This window comes from Pinus tabuliformis, chromosome 6 (assembly GCF_031772625.1).
Source record: "Pinus tabuliformis cultivar Carrire ecotype Pingquan chromosome 6, CPIR1, whole genome shotgun sequence".
In the NCBI taxonomy this organism is placed as follows: Eukaryota; Viridiplantae; Streptophyta; class Pinopsida; order Pinales; family Pinaceae; genus Pinus; species Pinus tabuliformis.
The window spans coordinates 2,027,558,714-2,027,583,689 of NC_142292.1; the positions used below are offsets into that span (position 1 = coordinate 2,027,558,714).

The 24,976-nt window shown below is 40.7% G+C and overlaps 1 protein-coding gene across 1 annotated transcript in view; it reads right to left on the reverse strand.

Moving 5' to 3' along the window:
• LOC149267387 (small RNA degrading nuclease 1-like) overlaps positions 1–24,976 on the reverse strand; it is a 190,409-nt gene that overhangs the window by 16,251 nt on the left and 149,182 nt on the right. Inside the window, exon 9 of the mRNA XM_089411429.1 lies at positions 49–183. Coding sequence (XP_089267555.1) covers positions 49–183 — 135 coding nt within the window. The remainder of the gene's footprint in view (positions 1–48; positions 184–24,976) is intronic.

Below are 24,976 nucleotides of genomic sequence, written 5' to 3' on the forward strand. Positions count from 1 at the left end.
TAAGGACAAATTTTAGCTCAGTGAATGAGAAGAATGCTATTTTCATACTTCAAAATCACCCATGTCAAGAGGATCATTAAGTCCACGTTCTAGTTTGGAAAGGGTCAATCTCATTGCAGCAATGGCATCATCCAAACAATTGTGTGGCTTTCCTTCCTCTCGTAAGTCATATCCTAGCACAACCTGATCAAGAACACTACATATACGTTATGAATATAAAGAGCATATAAATGGAACATCATATTTCATGCTCAATAATTAATAAAACTATAAAAATAGTTGAAGAAATATAACTTACAAATTGCTCATATTTAGAATCAGTGATCTCAAAATGGAACTGACTTTTATTCATTTGTTCATAATTCGATAAAAAAGATGAATTACACATTGTGTAAAGATTCCCAAGAACAGCAGTAGTTTTTATTGCATATAGATGTTTAAATCAGCATGTCCACATTATACTTAATCTGTGCAGACTCTGTTTAGACTGAAAATAAAAGGACAGGTTTAAAATTTTATCAATTTCAATCTCATATGCATATAAACTGTGTTGATTTTTTTCCTGAGGACCACCAGAATAGATTGTGTTGAAATGTGGGTAGCTCAGAAGATCTTTCTGAGAGAAGGAAAACCATAAAAAGGAGTTTGTTGGGAAAGTTACTCAAGTTTGGGGTTTTGGATCCAAAGGTGTGGGTTTGGATCCAAGATAACTAACTTTATATTCTAATTAATTATTAAAAGGTGGAGTGGTTAAAACCCTAAAGGACTAAGGGTTCCCTATAATAACCTATGGATTAGTATAAATAGAGGCCAAAGAAGAGGCCTAATCACACAATGTGAAGAACTACATGTGTGGAGTGAAAGAGACATAGAGGATGCCGAGTTCTGTTCAGAGAGGCCGAGATCTGCCCAAGAGAAGCCGCAGGAGCAAGTAAATGAATCCGTCCAAGATGCCGAGCTGAGGTTCTGCCAAGCAAGAGTGAGCCAAGTTCTGGTTAGAGCAATCTGTGACTGGTTTGGAGGTGCAGAACCCTGGCAGCAAACAAGGAAGGGTAATCTGTGGTTGCTAGAACAGGGCCAAGGCCTAGTTCTCATAGGCCGAGGCTTGTTTGAGGCCTAGCAAGGCCAACTGCAGATCTCTCCTGTGGTTTCAAGGGCAGCTGCAGAGATAATCAGGGCTATCTGCAGGCTGACTTTGTCCTAGGAGTAAGGCTGTAGGGTGGACAGAGCTGGCTGTAGTTATGTGACAGCAGATCGAGGGTAGGACAGAGATAGCTGTGGCTGGAAGAGTGCTACATCAAAGGTTGTAGGGCTGCTGTAGCAGCCGCAGGAGGTCTGGACAGGAAGGCAGTGGAGCAGTGGAAGAATTGGAGGCTGACCGAGGCAAAGCAATTTGTCTGCAAAGCATTGCTGACAATTTATTTTTGGAAGAGTACTTGTTGACATCATTTGCAGATGTATCTGCATATACATACTAGAATATTCAGAAGATCTGTGTAACGAACAAAGTTCATATACACAGCAAACTATTTCAGAAGATCTGAAATATAAGAATATCCATTATAGGCTAATAATTATATATAAATGTTTGAATACAGAAAATATATGAAACGATGATTGTTACAAATGAGGGCCCACTTAGATAGCTAGGCAGGTGCCCCTTCATGAATGCTCATGTCCCTAGAGACATGCCTCTTCAATAAATAATTGATGTTTAATTAACTATTATTATCATTATTGTTTATTTATATTATTTATATATATTTTATTCATAACATTGCCTTCCACTTCAAAAAACTTTGTCCTCAAAGTTTATTGCTGAAAAGCCATATCATATGTTCTTTGTCTTTATATTTTATTCACATCCCTCCTCATCGTTGATACAAGATGATAAGATCCTCTGAGTGATAAACAAAATAGTCGAACTAAGAAGGGATCTAACCATCCTAAATCAATCTTTTGTGGAATCTTGCAGTTATTGGAACTTGAGATGGATTTTTATCACAAGACTGAATTATGGTGACATTGACATTCTTGCGAACATAAGTCACTTGTTTCTGGTTGAGATATTTGCTTTTATAATTTGGATGGTGATTAGGATTTCTTGTGATTTGATCTCTCCTTAAACTGGTGGCGGTGATTTCACGGTTTATTAAAGGCATCTGATTTCTCTCAGGTACAGAGGTCACTTGATTAATTGTGAAATCTTCTCTTGAAATTTCCATTGCTTGAACTGCAACTTCTGATTACATCTTCACCTCAACTAGTTTATCCTCTTCTTGAGTTGTGATATTGATTGGATCGGTATTTGTTCCTTTATCTTCAACTTGGACTATTAAGATTGGAGGCCTCGATACTTCTTCTTGAGTAAGTTGTTCTAACTTGTCTTTTAGTGACTTCTTGTCACTTCTAAGCTTCTTTATTTGCATAAGAAGGTTTTGAGTATGATTCCTTAGACGAGAAAGTTCTACGTTTTCTGAATTGCTGACTTTATCCTTAGTATCATTCTCTTCATCTTTTAAACTTTTGATTTGTTCTAATAATTTTTTATTAAGGTTCTTTAAACGTAAATTTTCCTCTTCTTGTTTTGATAAGTTCTTCTTGAGTTCCTTCTTTGTGACCTTAGTCTTCTTGACTTGTGCAAGTAATTTTTCAACATGGTCCTTGAGGCGAGAAATTTCTTCGTCCTTTTCCATTACTTCCTTGTAATGCATATCAGCAAGATCTTTATATTCCTATTGTAACACTTTCTTGTTTTGCTGAAGTTTGGCTATTTTGTCTTTCTCTTGATCTTCCAGCTACAATTTCTTGGTACACTAGATTGCATCCTTTTGTGGGGGTGATAATGGGCTTTTAACTTGCAATTTGAATTCCATTTCCTTCATTTCCTTATTTAAATTTGCATGTTGTTTCCCAAATGTTGCCATTAATTGTTCAATATCTCTTGCTAACAATTGTTTTTGTGTATCACTTAGATATTCAACTAAAATTAAAGTTTTGTAACATTTTGTGCAAACGACATTTTGATTTTTAAATGACTCTTGACAGTAGAAGATCCCTCTGAACAAAAAGGACATCTTGAAAAGAAACCCATATTTTTTTTCCTTTTTCTTCACTTCTTTTAACTTTGAATGAAACCTTCTTCAATTATTATTTTTTGGTTAAATACCCTTCTCAGCTTATTTGATAATAACGCTCCTTTAAAAGTTATGAACCAAAACCTTGGAAATTCCCGTCTTCTTCTTCCTCTTCTTCTTCTTCTTCTTCTTCTTTTTAAAAATCCCGTAATAAACCTTCAAAACTTTAGTAATAAATCTAATTTTTTCTGCTTTAAGGAACTTTAATTTACTTTTTCTTTTCTCAGAGTGACCTTAGGGTTTTAAAGGTAACCTTTTAACTTTTATTAATCCTTCAAACCCCTTTTACCTTTATAAAAATATGTAGCAACCTTTTTTTTTTAATTAAGAAAAAGTAACTTAATAAATTCAATATCAAAATGATCCTCAATTTAATATGACTCCTTTAGTTAAGTAAATTGTTATGAGAAGAGATGACTATCCCAACGAGTCGCACCAGAATTTGATTTTAAGAATGGATCTAATGGAATATTCTTTTAACACTCGCAGATTTGACTATGGATTGGTAATGGGTTGTTGAAAATTGAAAACAATATCGCTTTCCCTTGTTACTCTCTTTGTTGTCAATGTACACATAGCTTGAGACGTTGTGTTATTCTCTTGACCTGTGAGAAGATGCCAGAATACCAAATATGCGAAGAAATACAACCCAAAACATAGAACAAAATGAGAAATAACATCATGTATTTTATTATTCAGAGATGAAAGCAATGTTCACTTGCCTCTTCGAGGGGGAAAGCTCCAATAGAGCAGGGCTCGATTACAGAATAAGACACGACGCTCCTCAATGGGTAGTCTCTATCCTTTATATAGAATTCATACATGCAATACCATGGGTCAGTACCATGGTTCTATTAATACCATCTATCTAATACCATAGCCCATTTGCAACTAATTGTGTTCCCTTTCTTTAAATACAAGTCAACCACTTACAATTATTAATATGGGCTTTATTGACTCTTTCACTGACTATAACTATGACTAAACCCTATTACATAAATAAGCGGGTTAGGGTTGGACCCTAACATGCCCTCCTCCATAAAAACAGCCTTGTCTTCAAGGTTGAAGCTGCGGAAACTGCTGAAGAATAGTGACTGGTTCCCAGGTTGCATCTTCTGGAGAGGTGTCTTTCCACTTGACGAGGACTTCCTTGATCGTGCGGTCGCGCAGGTACCGTTCTCGCGTGTCAAGAACCTATTCAAGGTGGAGCCAGATTGAACCTTCTTCATCCAATTCTGGTAGACTGGTTTGAATTTTGCAATTGTTCCCTACCACTTTCTTGAGGCATGAGACATGGAAGATGGGATGCATTTTTGTAGTGGGTGGCAAGGCTAGCTTGTAGGCTACTTCTCTAATGCACTAAAGTATTTGGTAGAGTCCGTAGAATTTTGGAGATAATTTTTGATGACCCTTGTCTTTGAGTGATGTTTGCTTGTATGGTTGCAGCCTCAAGAATACCCAATCCCCTTCTTGAAATGTGCGCTCTGAACGATGTTGGTCTGCCTATTGCTTCATGCGATTCTAAGCTTGATGGAGATTATCTTTGAGGTGGGCAAGCATGGTTGCACAGTTCTGTAGTAGTTGATCCTCTGCTTGTACCTTAGAGCATCCAGGGATATAAGAAGTAGGTGAAGGGGAGAGTTGACCATAAACTGCTTCATATGGAGTCATCTTGGTGGCAACATGATAGTTAGTATTATACCACCATTCGGCTAGAGGTAACCACTCTACCCATAGATGTTGCTTTTCTAAAGTGAAACACCTAAGGTAACTCTCCAGACATTTGTTGACCGCTTCAGTTGGTCCATCAGTTTTGGGTTGATAGGAAGTACTAAGTTGGAGTTGGGTGCCTTGTAGCTTGAAACGTTCGTGCCAGAAGTTACTGGTGAAGATCAAGTCATGATCAGACACAATGGAAGTGGGCATGCCATGCAATTTGAAGATCTGGTCCATGAAAGATTAAGCCACCAAAGTAGGTGTAATAGGGTGGGGTAGGGCGCAAAAATGAGCATACTTAGAAAGTTTGTCCACAACCACCATGATGACTGACTTGTTGCCTGACTTCGAAAGACTAGTAATGAAATCCATAGAAACATCCGTCCAGATTGAGGCAGGTATGGGCAATGGTTGTAAAGTGCCTGGGGACTTGATTGTTTCTCCTTTGTGGCGCTGACACACATCACATTCAGCTACAAAAGTAAGAATGTCCTTTTTCATGCCTGTCCAAAAGAAGGAACGACGAGTGCGAGCATAAGTCTTCTAAAAGCCTGAATGGCCTGCAGTGGGAGATGAGTGCAACTCTGCCAAAATGCGCCTTTTGAGGGTGGATGTTGGTGATATCACTACTTTGTCCTTGTAGCGAAGAATCTCATCCTTCCAAGAGTAGCCCGTTGTGGAATTTGGATCTGCTTGCAAGTTATGAATGAGTTGGGAGAGCGAAGGATGTGAAAACCATTCCTTGCGAGCTTCTTCAATCCACTCTGGAATGGGAAGAGAGATTGCTCACGGGGTGTTATCCTCCTCAAATTGGTGTGATAAAGCATCCACTACGAAATTTTCGCGCCCTTTCTTGTAGATTATCTCATAATCATATCCCAACATTTTGGCTAGCCATTTATTTTGCTGTGGCGAGGATAGGTGTTGCTCCAAAAAATATTTAAGGCTTTGATGGTCTGTGCAGATTTGGAAACGTCGCCCCAATAAGTATGGCCGCCAGGTATCCACTCCACGTAAGATGGCCATCATCTCCTTCTCATAGGTAGATTGTCCCAGATGCTTCCCACTTAGTTGTTGACTAGTGAAGGCCAAGGGTTGACCTTCCTACATTAAGACAGCCCCAATACCCATACTTGAAGCATCACATTCAATCACAAAAGATTTGGTGAAGTCGGGTAGTGCTAATACGGGAGTGGAACACATGGCATGTTTGAGAGCTATAAACGCCTATTTTGCTTCATTATTCCAAAGGAATGAATTTTTCTTGAGAAGGTGAGTGAGGGGTCTAGCAATGCGACCATAATTGCAGACAAATTTGCGATAGTAGCCAGTGAGACCCAAGAATCCTCTCAAACTCTTCAAGGTCTTTGGTTGGGGCCAATCCTGCATTGCCTGGATCTCTTTGTGATCCACCCTGACACCTTCACGCCCCACAATGTGGCCCAAATACTCGACTTCTTTCATGCCAAAAGAGCACTTGGATAATTTGACAAATAATTTATGCTTCCCGAGCAATTGAGCAGGTCTACATGTTGAAGATGTTTTTCCCAGGTGAGGCTGTAGATGAGAATGTCATCAAAGAAAACAAGGACAAATTTTCTGAGATATGGTTTGACCAGGTGATTCATGAGGCTCTGAAAAGTGGATGGGGCATTACAGAGACCAAATGGCATGACTAGGAATTCATAATGGCCTTCATGAGTTCAAAAAGCAGTCTTCGAAATGTCTACTTCTTTCATGTGAATTTGGTGATAGCCCGAGTGACGGTCTAGCTTAATAAAGAATTGAGCCCCATTCAGTTCATCCAGCAAATCATCAACAACCGGGATGGGGAATTTATCTTTGACCGTCAACTTGTTGAGGGCCCTGAAGTCTGGACACATATGCCATTCCCCATCTTTCTTGAGCACCATGACCACAGGTGATGAATAAGGACTAATGCTAGGACGAATGACACCGGCTTCCATGAGTTCGTTGATGATTTTTTTAATTTCATTCTTTTGGGCGAAAGAGTATCTATATGGGCACACATTCACTGGTTGTGCCCCTGGGACCAAAGTAATGCTATGATCATGTTCCCCTCTCGATGGTGGAAGCTCATGAGGTTTGTCAAAGACCTGCAGATGGTTGTTTAAGACCTGTTGCATCTCAGGATGAATATGAAGAGTAGGGGGCTCGAAGGCCTGAATGGCATTAAATTGGGCGATAACTCCATGGTGGCCCTTTTTAAAAAAAAAATCCATCTGATGCGAGTTGATGATAGAAGAAGTACATGCTTGGAGTCCGCGAAGGGTATGGGTGTGGTCATTCTACTTAAAGCTTATATATAACTCCTGGAAATCCATTGTGACTGGGCCGAGTGTGCGGAGCCATTCAGCACCCAAGACAATGTCACACCCACCCATGTTGATGGCAAACATGTGGGTCTTTCGGTGGTAATCTCCCATTTGAAGTTTGATATTTTCACAACATCCGTCACATTTCATTGTCCCCCAGCAGCAATCTATACCTGGAAATTAGAGACTGTTCTGACAAAACAATGCACAGCTTCTGCGACTCTCTGATGGATAAAGTTATGTGTGCTGCCACTATCAATCAAGACTACCACAGGGTGATGTTTAATAAAACCTCTTATTTGAGAGTTTGGGGAGAGAAGAATGCCTGCCAAAGCATGGAGCGAGATAACTGGTTCTTCTGGTGTAGCTGGGAGCTCATTGTCCTGTTGGTTGTCCTCATCTTCCTCCTCTGGTCCCTCAAAGGATGGGGCTTCCTCAGATGAACTGTGATCAGTAGCATCAATTTGAAAGAATTTGGGTTCCTTGCATTTATGCCCCGGGGAGTATTTGTCATCACAGTAGTAACACAATCCTTGCTTTCTTCTTTCCGATGTTTCTGCTGGTGACACCTTTTGAACCTTAAAAATTTGGGTAGTGCCGGAGCCTGGGTGGGGCGTCCCTTGGCTATGAAATTTGGACGAGGCGACTGGGCCGCTAACGCACGTTCCACTTCGCGAGCCATTGTGCAAGCTTCCAGCCATGTGGGTGGGTGGTGCATCTAGACGTGAGCTTGGATGGCGTCTTTGAGACCACTGATAAAACATTCCAAGTAGAATTCATCTGCCAGACCTCCTGTGCGGAAGGCTAATGCCTCAAAGGCTGTAATATAGTCATGTACTGTGCCTGTCTGTCTGAGCTTAGTAAGACGACCCAAAAAATTGGATTCACGTTCAAAGCGTTCACAAAGGGATTTTGAGAACGCCTGCCAAGTAATTGGCCTTGCATAGCATTTTTTATGCCACTGCCACCATTGCCATCTTTCTTGGTCCAAGTAAAGGCCTCCCACACGTAGCTTAGTCTCATCATCTTTGATGTGATTCAACGTGAAATATTGGTCCATTTGTGATAGCCATATTGTCGGATTAGAGCCATCAAATTTGTACATGTCCAGCTTGGGTGGTCGAGGGTGGGAATGTTGGTGGTTTCCATGGAAGTGAAGAGAATGGCTAGATTCTCCTTCATGGTCTTCATTAAAAGCATATGCCTCCGATTGTACCGACGACTTGCCCTTTGTGAATGTGTCGTTCAATGTCTGGATCTGCCTTGATAATTCATCTAGCCTTTTTTCAAGGGATTCCATCTTCTCATTGGCCATAGCTTGAGCTCTGATTTCTACCATACACAGATCCGGTTCACTTGTCGTCACTATGAAAAAATTTGGGACCGCCCGAAAATTGACGCTGACAAGTGAATAGTACCACCTCGCTCCGCCCGTCGTCCTGATTCTTATGGGCTAAGTCTCTTATAAGCGTCCCGGGAGGGCCTCAGACTCCAAAAGGAGTTTTACTCCTGGCTTATCAATACTGCAGTAGCCAATTCCCAAAAAAGTTAATCCTGCCCAATGTCCTGCGAGAATCACCCCAAGGTATAGGAGCCACAAGCCTCCATGCACAAATGGTCAGATCTGTCTGTGAAACCCTCAACTGCAGAGCGTGAGTAGGAAGGCAGCAGCGACCGAACCCTCGCTGCTAGATCTGAATAGTATTCTGGTGGATCTGATTATTGCGGCGGCGCAAAACCCAACCTGCTAGATCTAATCTGGAAAATAAGATGATGGGCGATCTTCAGAGAGACCAAGGGAATTATGGTCTCAAGGAGTGTCAGGTGCTACAGATCGCAATATACATAAGGGTCCAACAATGGTACTCGGCCCAATCTTTCAAGGCACTAACTAAGGAGGATCAATTGTACCCTTAGTCGTACTACCCGACTACCCTATCATACACGTGAATAATCTCCCCGAGTGTTGTTATCGGTGTACTGTAGCAGCAAGACGATCGACGGTTTATCTACGGCAAGGTTTCAGGTGAGCCTAGGGGGCTTCCAATATACCTAGAGGGTACATGGAAGACAGTCTGTGCGCGGTTCTGTCTAATGCGCTACTACTCGAAGGGGTACCCACAGGGGTTACAAGGGAGTCCAACAAGCGTGACCACCTCTTGTTTTTTCTGCGTGCATGCCTCCCCAAATCCGCAGGTTTATGCGCTCAACGACAGATCCCGTGGTTTAAAGATGTCGGAACATGTCTCTAGCCAAAAAAAAATCTGCTACAAATGGAGATACCACCGGCCCTGGAAAGTGCTCTGATACCACTTGTTATGCTCTTGACCTGCAAGAAGATGCTAGAATACCAAATATGCGAAGAAATACAACCCAGAACACAGAACAAAATGAGAAATAACAGCATGTATTTTATTATTCAGAGATGAAAGTAATGTTCACTTGCCTCTTCGAGGGGGCAACCTCCAATAGAGCAGGGCTCGATTACAGAATAAGACATGACGCTCCTCAATGGGGAGTCTCTATCCTTTATATAGGATTCATACATGTAATACCGTAGGTCAGTACCATGGTTCTATTAATACCATCTATCTAATACCATGGCCCATTTGCAACTAATTGTGGACCCTTTCTTTAAATGCGGGTCAACCACTTACAATTATTAATATGGGCTTTATTGACTCTTTAACTAACTATAACTATGACTCGACCCTATTACATAAATAAGGGGGTTAGGGTTAGACCCTAACAGGTTGTGAGTTCAATTGGGGCAAGTGCAAACGAGAAGAGTAGAACAATGTGGATTGTAGTGTGTAAACATTGGCAGCAGTTTGTACAGCAGTACGGTTGATCGAGGCAACGGTTGGCATGATATCAATGGTTGCAACAGAAATCTATGAGTTGTTGTGGCTTCTTATGGACGCAGCATCTGGCTAAAAACCACTAATGTGTCGGTTGTCGAATGGCTGCCTAGGTAACCTGTGTTTTATGAAACTAAGCAACAAATGCAACGATTGTCGTCGTGGAATGATGAGTGCAGCACAGATAGATAGAGTCGATACATGTAATAAAGGTTGGGCGCGACAGAATGGACAAACGGAGATGGGTGCAGTGCGAGACTGAAAGCGTGTTGTCAGCGTTGGTGGTTGCCTGTCAAGCGGTGGCTATAGCTGCGTCTGTAACTTCAAGAGTGGGTCTGGTTTGTGATGGTCGTGACGGGGGCAGTTCTTCCCTTTTTTTTCTTATTATCTATGTTGCGTGAGTTTCTAGAATGTGGGAACGTTAGGAACTTGGGTACTAGTGTCTAGAATGGCTAGAGGTTTCCCCAAAATTTATAGGAAACGGATAATTCGGAGCGGTAATATTATATAATAAAAAAATTAAAAATATAAAAATATAAAATAATTTTTTAATTATATAATTTATATAATAATCAAAATTAATATTGATTCAAAATATTCAAATACTAAAATCAATTTAAATATATAAATAATAAATATATAATCTCTCTTATATATAAATATATTCTCTGGGTGTCTCTCTCCTTGAGTCTCTCCCTTTTATATAGTTCATTATCAGTTCTCTGGCATGTTTCTCTAGTTATTCTTTTGGAGAAAAAACAACTCTAATGTTTAAGCATTCACTGCCACATACAATATGCACACACAATCTTTTGTGATATATATACATAAACAGCAAAAGAAATACTCACCAGCATGGCATCCCAGATATCCCCCATTACGTCGAGGTGCCACACGCATCCTTAACCCATCAAGAGATTGCTCCAGTTTCTCAATTAAGGATATCGGTGTTATAGACGTCTTTGGCCTTTCTTCCTGGGTAAGTTTCAACAAAGGATCGTGTTTTGTGGGCAGCTCGGCATATTTCTCTACAGACTTTGTACTCCCCAACCCCGAGGAACATCAGAACTCCCCAAAAAACAGTCGTCAAAGCTAACGGAACTTTCCCCAATTCCCATTGTAGCTCCCGGGAGCGCGGGAACCATTGGAACGGGTTTCCCACCTCTCGGGAGCAGTGTCGGTGTAACAGAGCTTATTATATATTTTATATAATTTTTTTCTTATTTTTATTTTTATATAATCACCCATTTAATTCTCTCTCTATAAAATTTATTTCTTTTTTTATATATTTTGAATTTTTTTTATTTACTTATTTTTTTAATATATTTTCTTATAATAATTTTTTCCTAATATATTTTCTTTAAACATCTTTTTTAGTTTTTTTTCAATATATCTATTTGACCCTTCTTCTTTCAATTGTTTCTTTTTAAATCTTATCTGTATATATAAAATTCTTTTCTTTCTTTTCATTTTCTTCTTTTTTTTATATATTGCATAAAAAAAAATTAAATGGCCAAGGGCTTCGCAAAACAGAAAAACTCCAAATTTGTGTAGTGAAACGTTTCAATTGTGAAAATTGATGGCTAAAGGCCATATCGGATTGGTTCATTGTGTAGCAGATGAGCAGCCAAAGGATCAAACTGCTCTAATACCAATATTACGAACAAAGTTTGTACACGTAGTAGAATACTCGGAAGATCTGAAATATATAGATATCCATTATAGGAAAATATTTTTTATAAAGTGAAGTACAAAAGATATGAGTTGATGATTTGAGTACAATTGACGATCCCATTTATATACCTAGGTAAGTACCCATTCACGAATGGTCATGTCCATAAGGACATGCCTTTTCAATAACAACTATTCGTTAATTAAGCATTATTCATTATTATTATTATTTGTATTATTTTTATATATATTTTATTCATCGCATTATTCATGTTGGTTTTGCTCGCCAATGTTGAGCAAGTTCCATATCAACCTAAATATTATACCATGACTTTACCATTGCCCCACACATTGTCTCTCAATCTGTGAAAACAAGTAGTAACTAATTCAAATTACCATAGTTGGCAACAAATATAGTTGCCCCCGGCATCTTACTCAACAATTTTTTTAGAATCACGATATTAAGACCATTTCCAAAGTCTCCACAGCTAGCCAAGCCCGCTTTCAAATTCAACTGCTTGTAATAATTTGTTCTTCTACATTATGTGAAATGTCTCAATGGAACGGGAAGTGTCAAGGCCCCTATTACCACACAAGATCGCATCTCTCGATGCCTAGCCAACAGGGCAATAAGGCTCACATGCTTCTTTCACCCTTTCTGTTCAAAGTAATTGTTAAAATTAGCAACTAGGGCCAAACTCCACATGGGTCATCTTATTTATGACAACTGATATTTTTCTTGGATTCCTCTCTGAGAGGTGTAGGATTAATCTAGAGATCCTCTGATTCTGACATGTACAAATGAAGTTATGAATTTATTTTGATTATGGACAAATTGTCAAGGTCATCTAGCAAACTTATGTAGGCTTAGAAGCCCAACAGTCATGTATATTCATCCTCAACGTTTGCTATAAATACATGATACCTTAGCCTCATTTGGACACACTCATCTTCACACTTCTCTCTCTCTCCTCATTGATTGGGCACGGATTCCTAGGCATCTCTCTCTCCAGACGTCCAAAATTTCTGGAGAGTGAAATTTCAGGAGGCCGAAATTTCAGGAGAGCACAATTTCAGGAGACCGAAATTCCGAAATTTCAGGAGACCGAACTTCTCGGCAGTTTGACCCGGTGTTGACTGCAACTAGGGCTGACCACAAGTGGGTTGTTTGACCAGACTTTGGTTGGGTTTAATTTGACTATTTTGAGGATTGTTTTGTCTTGTTGTTTGGAGGCCAAAGTTGACTGAAGTTGACCGATTTACTGAGGGTCAAATCTGCCCTGTTGACCATCGTTGACTTTTCTGGTTAGGGCTCTTTTGCTACGGTCATAAATTATCAGATTTGTAAATTGTACTATCTCTCTCTCTCCCCCTCTCTCTGCTGAACTATTGAAGAATATAAGAAGAATTGATCAAGGGTTTCCCCACATTGGGGTTTGTCCTTGGCTGGTGCCACATCTTGTGTCCTCTTGTCTTGGCTTGTCTTCTACTGTTTATGTTTATGTTCTATCTACATTTTACTATCATGTTGATGTGATTGCTAAACTGGATATTGGTATTGGGCTAATAAAGAAATTGAAGTAAAATTGCTCTAAAGCATAAAACATACCATTGTTGCCTAAAATTAATATGGAATCAGAGCTGAGGTGAAGACAAAGCCCAAGCAAGAGTGAAAGAGCAATCACCAAAGATAGTTGGACAAGGACAAAAGGTTCAATGGGTTCCTCATCCAACTTCCCGACAGAAGACAAGCTCCATGATAAATCTGACTATCATGGATGGAAGATGTCTCTTGATTTGATCTTGGAAGAAAAAGAAGTGATGGATCATTCCAGGGGCAACTTCAACAACAATGATCAAAGGAATGGCAGGTCCAATGGCAAATGAAAAAGGAATGTGGGACATCAAGGAAATGGTCGACCCTCCAAGAAATCAAGGAACTCGAGGTATGAAGAATCAAATGTTGTTAACAATAAGCAAAAAGAGTATTATCTTATATCGTCCCTCTCCACTGCCTCTCCTCCGGACACTTTGAGAAATTGGCTGATTGATAGTGGTGCCTCAAGGCACTTCACCAGATACAAGCCCTATCTAATCTGATAGATAAGGAGACAAACTTGGAGACCATCCTTGGAGACAATGCCACCTATCCCGTGAAGGGAGTAGGGAATGTTACCCTTCAATTGAATCAAGGTAACACTATTCATTTGTAAGAAGAACTATATGTACCTGATGTCCATTTCAGCGATGGAAGACAAAGGATTCAAGGTGGCTTTTATCAATGGAAAGGTACATGTTTGGAAAATAAATTTTAAAGATGCTTTTACTCTTGGGTTCAGGGTTGACACTTTGTATCAAGTTGGAGGAAGTCCATTGGGAGCCATGTCTTGCGACACATCTCTACAATCTAAACTATGGCACAGGAGGTTTGCCCATCTTCATTATAAGGCCCCACCCGATGTGAGACAGATGGTGACAGGTATGCCCGAGTTCAAAGTAGAGCATGAAGGTGTATGTCCGGGATGTGCCAAAGGAAAACTTACAAGGGGACCATTCCCCTCAAGTAATAGAAAGACCACAGATATAATGCAATTGATCCACTCCGACATATCTAGGATGATGCCCGTAAACTCTTTGGGAGGATACTTATATTATCTCAACTTTACGGATGATCATTCTCGCAAGACTTGGGTCTACTTGTTGAAGAAGGATGAAGTGTTCACCTGGTTCCAAGACTTCAAAGACTTGATCGAAAACCAATCCGAGAAGAAAATCAGGATATTGAGGATTGATAATGGGATCGAGTACGAATCCAATGAATTCCAAGATTATTGTAGACAAGCTGGCAATAAGAGGGAGACTACAACGCCATACACTCCTGAGCAGAATAGTGTGACTGAAAGGAAGAATTGCTCTATTGTAGAAGCAATTTGTGCCATGCTTCATGATCAAGGCCCTCCGAAATTCCTATGCGCTGAAGCTGCAAATATCGTCGTGTATGTTCAAAATTGATACCCTCATCAAGCACTGGACTCCAAGACTCCCGAAGAAATGTTCACTGGTAAGAAACCCGATGTCTCTCATTTTAGAATTTTTGGACGCCCCATATATTTTCATGTGCCAAAAGAGAAAAGAAGCAAATTGGGTGCATCTCGGAAGAAAAGAATTTTTGTGGGCTATAGTGAAAATTCCAAGGGATATAGAATTTTGTGAATGGTCAAAAGGAAGTTGAGATAAGTCATGATGTCACCTTCGACGAAGATATGACCCTCAGGAAGATCAACAACCTTCCTATCCTAAGGAAGGACAAAGAAGTTGACATCGGAAATCAGGGTGCAAAAGAAGATGAAACGATGCTTGATGTTGATGAACCTATGGATCCTCCTCCTCATGAGCCCTCCTCCTCCAAAAGGAGACCCTCATGGCTTAGGGAGACTCTCGAAGATGCTGAGAGACACATTGCACCAAGGGGGACTTTCCATGAAAGCAAGAAGCCAAACAAGTATCAAGGATATTTGACCACCATGAGCACCATCATTCAAAATGAGCCTTCATCATTTGAAGTCGTGAAGCATCAAGTATGGAAGGATGCTATGAATGAAGAATGATGTCTGGGATGTAGTCCCTAGACCCCAAGACAAATAGGTTGTCACCTCTAAGTGGCTCTACAAAATCAAGCATAGAGATGATGGAAGTGCAAAAAAGTTCAAGGCTCGATTTGTTGCTTGAGGCTTCTCTCAAAAAGAAGGTGTAGATTACGATGAGATATTTGCACTTGTTGCCCAATACACCACCATCTGCTCAATCATAGCCCTTGCTTCCTCGCAAGGATGGAACCTACATCAAATGGATGTCAGGACCGCTTTCTTGCATGGTTCAATCAAAAAGGAAGTCTATGTGCAACAACCCGAGGGTTTTGAGGTTCATGATCGGGAATCTCATGTATGCAGGTTGAAGAAGCTCTCTATGGATTGAAGTAAGCACCTCAGGCTTGGTATGAGAGGATCGATAGCTACCTGATGAAGCTAGGATTCACTAGAAGTGAAGTTGATCTGAACCTTTACTTTAAGGTTGAAAATGATAAACCTCTCATTCTGGTACTTTATGTGGACAACCTCTTTATGACAGGTGTAGACCCTCTCATTCTCAAATGTAAGAGGGAGTTGACTTCTGAATTTGAGATGAAGGACCTAGGACCAATGCACTATTTCGTAGGGTTGGAAGTCTGGCAAAAGCTAGGTGAAATTTTCCTCTTCAAGGACAATATGTTGTGAAGATATTGGAAAGATTTGGGATGGTCGACTGCATGTCTCTGACTACTCCAATGGAACTTAACTTTAAGAAGTTATGTGGCAGTGTTGTTGGACCTGAATTGGGAAATGCTTCTGAGTATCGTCAAATCATAGGAGCATTGATGTTCTTGGTGAACTCCAATGCGGACATATGTTTTGCAGTTAACACATTGAGCCAATATATGGTTGAGCCTCATCATATACATTGGATTGGTGCCAAGAATCTTCTGAGATATCTTCGGGGCACAATCACTCATGGACTGAGATACACTGCCAGAGATGTGAGGTTGCATGGTTATTCTGATGTTGATTAGGCTAGCAGTGTGGTGGATCGCAAGAGCATTTCTAGATGTTGTTTTTATTTGGGTTCTGCTTCGATATCCTGGATGAGAAGGAAGAAAAAATCAGTTGCCTTTAGCAACGCCGAGGTCGAATACATAGCTGCTAGTATGGCCTCCTATGAAGTTGTCTGGTTGAAGAAGCTCTTCAGTGAGTTGTTTGGACATGTGCTGGATACCACTGTTATCCTCTGCGACAACCAGAGTGGGATCCGATTATTAGGGAATCTCGTGTTCCATGATTGCTCCAAGCACATAGATACAGAGTTGCAGGAATCGCCCCCCCCCCCCCGGATCCTAAGCCGGAACCGCGACCCGTACGGAATCGTTCCGGAATCTCCAGGCGAAGCGCGATTCCAAATTTTAGGTTGCGCAATTCCGTTTTTTAAAAACGATTCCTGGTTTTTAGGTGGCGTTGCCCCGGATCCGCGCTTCGGAGGGCGATTCGGGCATCCGGTTGCGCCACGCAACCCGCCCGGAAGCGCACGCAACCCGCACGCAACCCGGACGCAACCCGGACGCAACCCGCGGGCAGCAAAAATTAACTTGCTGTATGAAGTTAAATACCGAAATAAACACAATATATATATAAAAAAATATAAATTATAGACACTTAAAGCTCACTTGAGTCTTGACAGACATATTATAGATGCATTTACAGCTAAAAGTTTAATCAAAATCACATTCCATTCTTACCATATATCTGGTATAATTAAAAATTCAAAGCCTTAATGGACATTCCAAGCATTTATCTGGAATGAAATTGCAACCTTCAGCAATTAAGAAATCACATGGTCGTGTTTCAAGTGGACACTAATCATGAACTTAGTGTCATTTTTCTGTCTCATCCTCTCTACAGCCTTTATGTTCAGCACTTCATTCATCACTGACACGTCGTTCTCTATCTCACTGTTTTTCTTTCCCCTGGAGACAGGTGAAGTGTCCACCCAAAACATTCAGCGGGAAAATATCATACATAGTATGAACTTACTCATGAAAAAAGGACATCAAAATGTATCAGGAACCTCTAATGGAGATTATTAAAATCCACAATATTCCTTCTGTTACCAAGACATGACAAGAGAAACAAAAATACTGGGGCTCTTGCAGGTTGCTTGGAGGACATTAAAGGGGCTTTTCATTGCTTGACCAAATATGCAGCTCAAGAAACTGCAGAGAAAGTTTTGTGATCCACCAATATTATAAGGATGAAGACACTGTAGTGAGAAGAAAGATCTACTCAATCCCAGGAAAAAGGAAGCAATATATCCTGAACTCTCAAAAAATAAGAAAATCTCTAATTCTGTACATCCAATATGCAACCCAACTTTCACAGTGGATGATGACTCCCTAGGAATCATTCGGTTCAAATATCATCTTGGTTAGTTTATCCTTTTTCATTTGATAACACTTTGCTAGATGGTGGTACTCCGGAATCTTAAATTCTTTGCTCCATTTCCAATTGAAAATACTTTGACAGGTGGAATTCTGGAATAGTAATCGCTCTTCTCCATTTTCACTTGACAACACTTCGATAGATTGTAGAATTCTGGAATCTTAATCATTCTTCTCCTTTTCCACATGGCAACACTTCGATAGATGATTGAATTCCAGAATCTGAATCACTCACCTCAACAAGCTATTGAATAAATAAAGGGAAGGGTCCCTTATTCATTACTCTGGCATGCATAAAGGAAATGCTAGAGCTCGATAAGCAAATAGGTTGTGGCTGCCCATGATATAAAGAGCACGCAAACCCATGCCCCAAATGATACATAAATGATGAATCCCAAAGCTGGTTGTGGTTATGAAGACAAAAGTACAGATTTTTACAGCCTTCTGGGGCCTATATTAATTCAATAAAAGCCACATGGATTCATGGATTACAGATCTATCCACTACTGTGATCTAATAGTTTGAGTTGCAGTCTCTGCCACTCTATTGGATGATAGAATTTCTCTAGGTTGTAGCTACATGGAAACCTAAAATTTTGAAGACAGGAACATGTACTGAGAAATATCTAGATATACAAGGGATTAGGAATCGGAAATTTCACTCACCAACTTACCAATAAACTCAGTTCTCGTTTAACTAGGAGTAATTAACTTGTAATGTCTTAACAAAGGGCATCAAGTTAACACTTTGGGATGTTTGTTTTGAGTATAAATGCAAAAAAATATAAAATATATATATATATATAGCAGACGCTTCCGCGGACGCTTCGCTTCCTAGATTTTTGGAAAATGACGCTTCCGCGCTCCGCACTTCCGCTTCGCGCTTCCGCTTCGCTCCCGCTTCGTGCAACATTGCATAGATATCAGGGACCACTTTATCCACGATATGGTAAAACGAGGAGCAATAAGGCTCCATCACATTGGGACTGATGAGAAGGACGCTAATATTCTGACAAAGCCCCTGGGGAAAGTCAAGTTCTTAGCCTTTTGAGAACGACTTGGAGTCGTGGAGAGACCCTCTTATAAGAGTCTTGTATGAGATGTGTTGATTTATTGTAGCATTGGATGTACTCTAGCCATGAAAATTGGTGGAGAGGCTAAAGCACGTGAGATCTCCAAGACCCAAAAATGGTTTGGGGAAATTCCACTCGGTTGGAGAGATATTAAAATAATTAATATTTTTAATGGAGTTCCTAAGTCTAGACTTGGGAAAATTAAAATATTAATGGGTATTAATATAAAACTGGGTGAGAAGGTTCTAAATGACGAGGATCAAGCCAAATTTAATCTTAGTCGTTGATTAGGGACTTAATCTCAGTCGTTGAAGATTCAACAAGAAAAGTATAAGAGGAGGCTTGAGGGTCAGTTGGAGACACACCAACAGATACTCAACATCTCAAGGAAAATCGCTTCTCAAAGAGAAGGAGATCGATTTTAGAGGGAGAGTTGCAGGGTGGAGGAAGAGGGAGGATTAGCAACAGTCTGGGGAGCTCAGAAGAAGTGACGCAGGGACTCTGAGAGACAGCGCAGAGGGAGACGCAAATCAGTGAGACGCAGGGATGACACAGAGAGGGACCAGAGCTGCGCAGAGCCACGCAGAGTGATGAAGGGCTAACACAGTAGAGAAAGGAAGCTCTCCAAGGTGTCAGAAAGTCTCGAAGAAAAGTCTTAGTTGTTTTCTCCCAATGTCTATGTAAATTTTTCTGTAAAAGCTATTGCTGTTGAAGATTAATAAAAACCCTCCTCTGCTGCATTGGTTTTCCCGCATTGGGTTTTTCCAGGAACAATTGTCCAAAAATAACTGTGTTGATGTGACTGATTCTTGTGCATGCGTTTATTTATGTATAATGGTGTGATATCTGCAGTAGAATTTATTTTAATATTTACTGAAGAGATTTCATAAATAACTTATTGGGTCCTATATGATATGAGGGTCTGATATGATATGTACATTGAGCTCTAGGAGCTCTAGGGGGCTTGGAGTATTTCTTGGAGCGATGAGAAACCATAGGGTGAGTGGCTCATCCTTCTCCTAGTGGTTTGTTGTGTACAGGGTGAGTGGTTCAGCCTTCCCCTGCGATACCCCTTGGCGACATGTAGGAAGGATGAGTGGTTCATCCTTCTCTTCCTGAGACATCCTACCCATGCAGTCTGGGACTCATGGGAAGTACCTCTCATATGGCCAACGAGTAGGGAAATGATAATAGGGACCATAGTACTAACGATGGATGCATCGTGTACTACCGTACTCCCTATGCTAGGATGACCGATATTGATCTGGATCAATAGGAACTAACTTCGGGTCAATAAGAGTGGTATGAGACACTCTCTTTTGATTAGAATTGACTTCAGGTCAGTAAGATTGGTATGAGACACTCTCTTTTTGTTTGGGATTGACTTCGAGTCAGTAGAGAATGGTATGATACATTCTCGTTCACTTCTTCTTCTTCATAGTTCAGTAGAGCAAAGCATAGCAGTGCAAAACAGTGCATTGATGGTAGAGATAGTACAGATCAGCAGATGGATTAGCAGATGGAGTTCTCCCTAGTTGAGAGGGAGAGTTAAAATTGGCAACTAGGTCCAAACTCCACACGAGTCATCTTATTTATGACAACTGATATTTTTCTTGGATTCCTCTCTCCAAAACATGTAGGATTGATCTAGAGATCATCCGATTCGGACATGTAACAATGAAGTTATGAATTTACTTTGATTATGGACAGATTGTCAAGGTCGACTAGCAAACTTATGTAGGCTCAGAAGACCAACTATCACATCTATTCATCCTCAACGTTTCCTATAAATAAATGATGCCTTAGCCTCATTTGGACACACTCATCTTCACACTTCTCTCTCTCTCTCTCCTCATTCATTGGGTACAAATTTCTGGGCCTCTCTCTCTCCACACATCTGAAATTTCAAGAGGCAGAAATTTCAAGAGACTGAAGTTTCAAGAGAACGAATTTCTAGACAGTTTGACCTAGCGTTGACTGCAGCTAGCGCTAACCGCAGGTGGGTTGTTTGACTAGATTTTTACTGGGCTAAATTTGATTGTTTTGAGGGTTGTTTTATCTTGCTATTTGGAGGTCGAAGTTGACTGAAGTTGACCGATTTGTTGAGGGTCAAATCTGCCCTATTGACCAATGTTGACTTTTCTGGTTAGGGCTCTTTTGTTGTTGTCATAAATTATCAGAGTTGCAAATTGTACTATCTCTCTCTCTGTGCTGAACTATTGACGAATATCAGAAGAATTGATCGAGGGTTTCCCCACATTGGGGTTTGTCCCTAGCTGGTGCCACATCTTGTGTCCTCTTGTCTTGGCTTGTCTTCTACTGTTTATGTTTATGTTCTATCTGCATTTTGCTACCATGTTGATGTGATTGCTAAACTAGATATTGATATTGGGCTAATAAATAAATTGAGGTAAAATTGCTCTAAAGCATAGAACATACCATTGTTGTCTAAAATTAATAGTAATACACAGTGTTATTCCCATATGTGATAGGACCAAGGTTACTTGGGAGCGAGAGCGGAAGCAGGGAGCAAGGAGCAAGGAGCGACATTTTCAAAAGCTCCCTGTTTGGGAGCGAATTGGGAGCGAATATTTATATAATATATATTTTTATATATTTTGATGCATATATGTCAACAAATGTCAAAAGCATGTAGAATGATGAATTAGATAGAAAAAGCATAAAAACATGGATTGAACCATATAACATCAATCATCTAGAAATTATAATCTTCATCAACCATGTCCACAAGTTACTAACATACAACATATCGAGTCTCATGATTCATCAATCTTAAAGTTTCAAGCTTTCAAAATTCAACATATAACATTTATCATCATTTATCACTAAAGTTGTACGTGTAACCATTACCTTTACCAAGTAACCAAACTAAAACAAAAAATATCTAACATGAAATGAAATGTTTCAACTTTCAAATTACACAAAGCATCATATTCAAAATTCATTACCAATGAGTAATAATTGCCAACTTCAAACTTAAACTGTCATATATTGTTTACAAAAAATAACATAATAAATATGAAAGAGTCAACAGTTCTAAAAACTACTAGAAACTAGAAAAGACAAGTAAATCTATTATCTATTGCTAATGCTTGGGCCTCTTGCCACGAGAAATGTCTAAATTCTGAGAAGGACATGGTGGTCTACTACTACTGGGAGTCTCCTCCCGCATAGTCGGACGACCAGAACTGGAAGCCACATGCCCTCCATGTGAGGATGTAGATGGGGGTGGTGGAAGCAAAGGCAAAGATGTTGGAACTCGAGCACTGCCACTGGATGGTTGGGGTGGCATGGCTAGTCTTGCTTCATCATCATCTATCAAAAGTTTTGTTTGCAATTCTTCTAGATGTAGAGCACTGTGAGAATTTATGAACCTACACATCAGAAATCCTACTGCAATCACCGGTTTATCATCTCCTACTTGTTCTTTACATTCAACAAGTTATTTAATTACTTAAATAGTGATGAAAACACTATTGCAGCCTACACATATATACAGACCATGAACTGAAATAAACTAAGACAATCACACAAGGAACACCATTATTTTTGGACAATCGTCCCCGGAAAAACCCAATTCGGGAAAACTAGTGCAACATATAGAGGGTTTGTATTATGAAGCAGATTCTTGAATACAACTAGGGTGCCAAATGCAGCTCACCCAACAAAGAATAACCATGGCAGAAGTACCTCTATCTGGAGACAGATATTTCGGCAAATCCAACAACTAGATGATGAAACCCCACAGATGACAAATGTTGTTCCCAGTGTTGGGCAGCGATGACTGCTCCAAGCTCTGTGCCAGAACTGTGTCACCTCCCCTAGCAGTTGTGTCACCCTCTAGTGAGCCTCCATTGCTCAGAAATTTGATATGCTTAACTTCTCTCTCTCTGCCCCACAAACACCCCGGCGCTGCCTCTAAGTGCCTGCGCCAGCCCCTCCGGCTTCTGCATCAGCCTCTCTGCCCTCTGTGTCACCCTCTCTAAGTTGCGTTGTCTCTCTTGGTGTTGCTCTGCCTCTCTGCTATGTATTCTCCGCCTTAGACTGAAGTCCCTCTACCGCACTGCCCCTCATTGCAACTCAAATTACTAGCTCGATTTTCTCAGCAAACCACACCCCAAAAAAATCAAACTCTTTGATCTCTTGGTGTATCTCCAACTCACCCTCAAGCCTCCTCTTATACTTTTCCTGTTGATGAATCAATGATCATGATCTAATCTCTAATCAATAGCTAACATTACAACAGGCTTGATCCTCATCACTTAGAGCCTTTTCACCCATATTCTTATTAATACACATTAATATTTTTATTTTCCTAAGTTTAGATTTAGGAACCCATTAAAAATATTAATTATTTTAATAACTCCTCACCCAAGTGGAATTTCTCCCACCATGTCGTCTTCTTGACTACAACTCGATGTCGCCCCACCTCTTCTCCAGAGGTGCATGAGCACTCATGGCACAATCGTCATCCTCGCCTTCCTTGTCCGCTTTCATTGGAGCAGCCTTCAATTTTGAAGCTTCCCTCTTGCCATTCCTCCGGGGGCATTGAGTGGCATAATGTCCCAGCGCCCCAGGGTCAAAGCATCTGACCTTGGTGATGTCCTTCATCTTTCTCTTTTGTTGCCCTTGTTGTCCCGACGATGAGAGAGTTGCATCCTCCTCCTCCTCCTTCTTGACTCGAGCTCCCTTGCCACTACTCCTTGCCTTGGTCAACCTCCTGAGCTCTTCTTGTCGAAAAGCTACCCACATCTCCTCCCAACTGGGAAGAGTCGCTCTACCCAAAATGCTTTGGACAAATGTCTCTGAGTCCTCGATCACTGCGTTCAGGGCAGCCCTGACCATGAACTCGGGATCTGGTGTAGACCCCACAGAAGTCAACTGGTCGTGAATCCCTTGCAACCTAAGAAGGAAGTGATCTATCTCCTCTCCTTTCTGCATCTGGTATTGTCTCAATTGATTTTCTAATAGCATCTTCCGTTGCACGAAAGAGCCCTGGTACAAGGTGGTCAGGGTCTCCCACATCTCCCTTGTTGTTCACTTCTCAGCAATGTGTGGTACTACATGATCTTTGACCTCGTCTAGGATCATGCACTTTACCTTCACCTGGGCCTCCTCGTACTTCTTTGCCACATCAACGTCAACTGAAACAACAACCACTTTCAAGGCATAGTCCTTGATGCGATGTTTATCTAGGATTGCCAGTATCCTGGCCTTCAAATGACAAAATTGGATGCTCCATCCTATCTGTCCTGATCCCTCAACCCATTCATCGCCATCTCTACTCAAGAATAGAACTAGTTCTCTTCTCCCTCTCTTGTCATCAATCTAGCAAGACTTGGATCTGGATTCCTTGGGCGCAAGAAACCCTCTAAGGAACAAGCTCCTCTCTAGACTCCCTCTAAGTCCTGATTTACCTCTCGAAAATCCTCCAGCCAACTGTCGAATCATTCCTCTCCAATCCTCCTTTGTTGCTGCAACCTGGATCTAGATTTCTTGGCTAGAAATTTGTGAAGGCAGTGATTCCCTCTACCTTGGTTCTATCTCCACAAACACGATTTTGCACCAACAGAAACAACATCCCACCAGCTCCTCAAATCAAATCTGTGTTGCTCCCCTAGCCCCAGCAACTGAAGTATCTGAGCTCCTCTGGCTCTACTCAATCACTGCGTGAGTTGGATCAGCCCCTCCTCGCCACTGCGTCACTCCTTCCTGGTCCGGAAAGATGACATGGCTCTGCGTGACCCTGATCTGCCCTCCTACCAGCTTCACCCTCACCTGGCTCAGAATGAGCCTTTGCGTCACCTCTTTTGCACTGTGCCACTCCACCTTCTGCATCTCGGGCTCTATAACAGCATTGTCTCTCGGGACAGCTGCTCTCTACAACAAATTCTTATGGATTTCTCAGTTGGTGTCTTCAGTCTCCAATGATCTGCAATGCTCTGATACCATGTGAGAATTTATGAATCTACACATCAGAAATCCTACTGCAATCACTGGTTTATCATCTCCTACGTGTTATTTACATTGAACAAGTTATTTAATTACTTAAACAGCGATGAAAACACTATTGCAGCCTACACATATGTACAGATCATGAACTGAAATAAACTAAGACAATCACACAAGGGACACCG